This window comes from Cephus cinctus, unplaced genomic scaffold (genome assembly GCF_000341935.2).
Source record: "Cephus cinctus unplaced genomic scaffold, Ccin1 Ccin1_scaffold0440, whole genome shotgun sequence".
Classification (NCBI taxonomy): Eukaryota; Metazoa; Arthropoda; class Insecta; order Hymenoptera; family Cephidae; genus Cephus; species Cephus cinctus.
The window spans coordinates 36041-41242 of record NW_014333120.1 but is presented as its reverse complement, the minus strand read 5'-3'; the positions used below and the strand labels follow the sequence as shown (position 1 = coordinate 41242).

At 36.9% G+C, this 5202-nt stretch overlaps 2 protein-coding genes across 2 annotated transcripts; both read right to left on the bottom strand.

The window, feature by feature from the left end:
- Window positions 1-581: 581 nt before the first annotated feature.
- On the bottom strand, window positions 582-1753 carry LOC107267667 (the record flags this gene model as incomplete). Its single annotated transcript, XM_015739645.2, is given in 2 exon segments — window positions 582-1104; window positions 1187-1753. Coding segments are annotated over 2 exon segments (958 nt in total), but the record flags the coding sequence as incomplete, so codon positions are not given.
- A 2022-nt stretch (window positions 1754-3775) lies between these two features.
- LOC112494348 lies at window positions 3776-4428 on the bottom strand. The gene is made up of 2 exons (XM_025085002.1): window positions 4192-4428; window positions 3776-4042 (listed from the first exon to the last, which is right to left on the bottom strand). The coding sequence occupies exons 1-2, from the start codon at window positions 4237-4239 to the stop codon at window positions 3776-3778; spliced, it is 315 nt and encodes a 104-aa protein (XP_024940770.1). The 5' UTR covers window positions 4240-4428.
- Window positions 4429-5202: the final 774 nt, after the last annotated feature.

The following is a 5202-nucleotide window of genomic DNA, read 5'->3' as shown; positions in this document are numbered from 1 at the left end:
AAGATTCTTTTGAAATCGGCACTGGTGCTGCTGGCTCAGTTTGGGCCGTGGAAGTTGATGGTAATTTATCAAAATTGACTTCATTAGCTTTTGAGGCAAATCCACACTTAGACTTGCAAAATTTAAAGTTGGAGACAAAGTTCGAAAAAGCAAATTCAAACACATTTTTGAAAAAGGCTGTACACCTAACTGGACAACGGAAATTTTTATGATAAGCCAAGTGGAGAATACCCATCCGGTGACGTACAAACTCAAAGACTACCAGGATCATCCTATCGAAGGCGGCTTTTACGAACAGGAACTTACCAGAGTCAAGTACCCCGACATATACCTTGTGGAGAAGGTGTTGAGGAAACGTGGGAATAGACTTTTCGTTAAATGGTTAGGTTTCAATGAATCGCATAATATTTGGATTAATAGGTCGGACTTATAAGGAGTTTGAAATAAAACAAAACTTATAATAAATAATTTTTAATATGTATAAAAAATTTATTTAAAAAAAATATATAAAAAACAGAAATATTTTTTAAAAAAACATAAAAATATTAAAAAACATACAAAAAATTAAAAATATCGCTTCAGTAGAGATGCTGAGTGCGGAGCAATAGAGCTTATTATCTGTTGACCGATTTTCTTTTTGTTCGTCAGAGAATTTTCAATATAACCTTCCGCAATTGCATTAGATTTCCAGCCCCCGTGCCGTTTAAGTGTCGTAATATCGGCTCCAGCATCAACAAGTAGTGTCGCAGATGTCCGCCGGAAACTGTGACCAGTGTAAAGTTCAGGATCGGGCAAATTTGAAAATGTTGCTACCTGTTTAGGTATACTTCCGAGTGTATTAATGCCGATTGGTTGTTGATTACATTTTCCATTTCTAAAGCACAAAAAGAATCGACCGGTCTTGGTATCAGCTGGTCGTTTTTGCATGTATGTTTTACATATATTGTAGAACTTCCCAAGAACCGTAAAAGATCGTTCGATTTTAGTTTTTGTCTTTGGTACACGAATAAAAAGGAACGTATTGTGATCCTCTATATCCTTTACTGTCATGGCAGACAACTCCTCACGTCTACACGCACCGGAAATTCCAATGACAAGAGCTACCTAGAAAAGTTTAGGAACGTAAGTCCTGCGTTGTATGTGTGTGTATACCTATATATAAGCACATTGGATTTATTATATTTACCTTCGTTATTAGCCATTGATTATCTGGAGCATCATTGCAGAATTTGGAGATATCAGTTGACGTGAAAACCTTAGCTTTCTTGGATTTGTATCCAGCATTTTTTTTCTTCAAGTAAGCGATCAATTTGTGGTATTTGCTAATGTCAATATTATCGTACGCTTTCATCGTAGCTTATAACATTGAATAGTGTGACCATAGAGTTGGTGATGCGAGATTTTGTGCAAGTTCAGCAAAATAAACCAGAAGAACATCTTCCGAAAATGATTTGGTTTTTTTAGAAGCACGCCACTTTTTAAAGACATTATACATTTTAGTATATTTCCTCCGAGATGCGTCCGGTAGTAAATTTAAAGCCACAATTTTTGCCGCTTCGATAATTTCCAATGGCACTGTGTTGTCATAATCAGTGTCACTTATTTCAGTTTCGGAATCCATTTTTAACACTCGTTGACGCGCGCGAATTAGGTACGTATTGGGTGACGTGACTTTTGGTCTGGCTTATGATGGAACAATGAGAGACGTAGTGGCCTAGGACTTGACACTTGTGTATTCGTTGATTTGATATAAGTATGTGCTTACTTTCTACTCACGAGGGAAGTACACCAACTGGGGGTCACGGATTCGGATGAAAGTTATCAGGAATGTAGTGTAGCATCACGAGAGAAGGATGCTTAAGCCATACGACCCAACGTTGAGTTATAAGCCGAAAAAAGCGATTTAAAATATGTGGCGTATCATGTGTACTAGTTGTGTTACGATGAAATTTTAAGTAGCGCCGTAGCGCAAGGAAAGAGTGCCAGACTACCACGCTGACGACACGCGTTCGATCCCTGTACGTGGACTATTGAATTTTTTTTTTCATTCATGCACAACATAAAATACTTTGTCATAGTATATATTTTAAAAAAATAATTGATCACAAAATGATTAATAACAACACACATTTTGTATAAAGCATTTATTATCGCATAACTTATAATTATTATGTTACATATCATCATCATCATCATTTTCATCAACACCAACTGGGGGTCGCGAATTAGGTACGTATTGGGTGACGTGACTTTTGGTCTGGCTTATGATGGAACAATGAGAGACGTAGTGGCCTAGGACTTGACACTTGTGTATTCGTTGATTTGATATAAGTATGTGTTTACTTTCTACTCACGAGGGAAGTACACCAACTGGGGGTCACGGATTCGGATGAAAGTTATCAGGAATGTAGTATAGCATCACGAGAGAAGGATGCTTAAGCCATACGACCCAACGTTGAGTTGAATTTCAAATTTTACAAATCATTTACAATTTTATCATTTTACAAATCGATTTTACAAAATCGAATTTTGCGCACGCTGTTAGGAAAAATGATTCACCTCTTATTCTGCTTTTTTCGAATTTCTCCGATGACTTCTGGCAAACAAATAACGCTACTATCGCCACGTGACCGGTAATGCCGAAGAAACAGGCAACCATTTGCTTCGATGTGCTTCTTCCGCGAACAATTTTTGTTGGATTTGGCTCATCTTGGAAGACCCATACAGTCCCACGCTGACGACACGCGTTCGATCCCTGTACGTGGACTATTGAATTTTTTTTTTCATTCATGCACAACATAAAATACTTTGTCATAGTATATATTTTTTTAATGGTATACCGTATACATTATCCGACGGATAGTCTGAAGTGTCGAATCTCTGTACATCGCGCTTAATTAGTTTTTGTACGTTGGGAACATTAAAGTGGTATATCAAGCTATCCGTGTCGGTGTACATTAATTTTGCTTGCTCGCCAAAAGTCTTCTTGATGTAGTTATAGTGAAAATCATAAATATATGTTTTAGAGATGTCCAGAATTGAAAATCCTACGTATATAGGTTTATTGAATTTAATTCTGGTACGATTCAATTCGATTATAACCATATTCTCGTCAAAGACGGTGCAGCTATGAAAATTTGGTTTTGTTATGGGAGCTTTCGCTCCATACCTCCCATCCCACTTAGTAACGAGTCTAATGTCTTTTTGCTTCCTAACGTTCTCCATTGTTTTACCAAAAACCGAATTATTCATTAGTTTGTAAAAGTTTTTCTCGAAATCATTTCTAGATTTTTTCCTCATCTCCGTATTTAAATCTATATATTTTTTTAACCATGGAGCTTGATTAAACTTTAAAACTCTATGAATTTTTGTTAATTTCATGCCTAAACTTAAGCATTGTTTTAAATTCTCATAATGAATGATGTATCTTTTTTTCGGTAGAAGTGTAGTCATTAACTTTCTCCCATTACATCGTGAGAGAGGAGGTACAAAATGCTCGGGGCATAGTGGTAAGTCTTTGTAAACTTCATGAAGCTCCGCGGGGCACTCTAAATCTACTTCAAGTATGTACCCTATAGTAGAATTATTGGGAATCTTACAAATATCCAGTTGTTCGATATTTTGTTCCCATTCGAACGGGTTTAACGGCAGGAAGTGACTCATAGCTGCACCGTACAAGTTATTGACATGATAGTACATGAGGTATCATTCTTCTTCGGTTGGATCGAAATCCGCGCCCATATATGGACGCTCCGCGGGGCACTCTAAATCTACTTCAAGTATATGTATATCCTATAGTGGAATTATTGGGAATCTTACAAATATCCAGTTGTTCGATATTTTGTTCCCATTCGAACGAGTTTAACGGTAGGAAGTGACTCATAGCTGCACCGTACAAGTTATTGACATCATAGTACATGAGGTATGATTCTTCTTTGGTTGGATCGAAATCCGCGCCCATATATCTATTGTTAGCCTTGGCGTATCTGTTAGAACATTGGGCTATGCCGCCACGGATACCTCGCTCGACAAACAATAACATTTCTACATCATCGAGGAGTTCAATTTCAACGCCCGTAGTTCTTTGGTTGGATCGAAATCCGCGCCCATATATCTATTGTTAGCCTTGGCGTATCTGTTAGAACATTGGGCTATGCCGCCACGGATACCTCGCTCGACAAACAATAACATTTCTACATCATCGAGGAGTTCCATTTCAACGCCCGTACACTTGAGCATAGCATCGAAAGCAAGTCCGGGTGCGGTATAATAATGCAAAGGATCTAACTTATACGTAGAGAAGCAGTTGCGTCTAAAATTTTCGAAAATATCAGCCAAAAGTAAAACATCGGTTTTTAGATACAAATCGGAATATTCACCCAAAGTTTTAATATTAAACGTACGCCAAACATTAGACGCATGCGCATAATCACTCTCAGAAATTTTCTCGTTAATCAATTTCGAACAAAAATTTTCTTTCGATGGTAATTTTAAGTAAAACATCGGTTTTTAGATACAAATCGGAATATTCACCCAAAGTTTTAATATTAAACGTACGCCAAACATTAGACGCATGCGCATAGTCACTCTCAGAAATTTCCTCGTTATTCAATTTCGAAAAAAAAATTTCTTTCGATGGTAATTGCGTCTCTTCGAGTTTTTCCCAACAATCAACATAGTCGTATGGAAATACACCTTTCCTCGTTAACAGTTTAAATTTCTCCGTATTGTCACAATGTTTACGTGTAATTATTTTCTCAGAATCATTAAGATAGGAGGATAATTTTTCAATGCTGTTCGCCATAAATCTGAATGAATCGATGAATCAAGTTTAAATTTCTCCGTATTGTCACAATGTTTACGTGTAATTATTTTCTCAGAATCATTAAGATAGGAGGATAATTTTTCAATGCTGCTCGCCATAAATCTGAATGAATCGATGAATCGAAAATTTATAATTGTATCTTTAATGTTCTTTGTAAACGATATATATCTTTCTTTGTTGACCGGTAAAAGATTTACGGAACCTTCGAAGGAAGTAGCTAAAGCCTTAATCAGAAAGTGTGAATCGTAGCCAGACAGGTTGTGAAAAACTATGGGAATAGTATGTGAGTTTTTATAATTCAAATTGCAACCGGGATGCGCCGCACCGCGATACTTGCCTGTAAAGTGACAATGATCGTGATGCATGACATCTTGCAG

Coding starts and splice junctions, on each gene's coding strand:
- LOC112494348 (XM_025085002.1), bottom strand. CDS start 4,239: ATGCTCAAGTGTACGGGCGTTGAAATGGAACTCCTCGATGATGTAGAA. Junction 4,043..4,191: donor AACTCCTCGATGATGTAGAA/ATGTTATTGTTT, acceptor GATGATGTAGAA/ATGTTATTGTTTGTCGAGCG.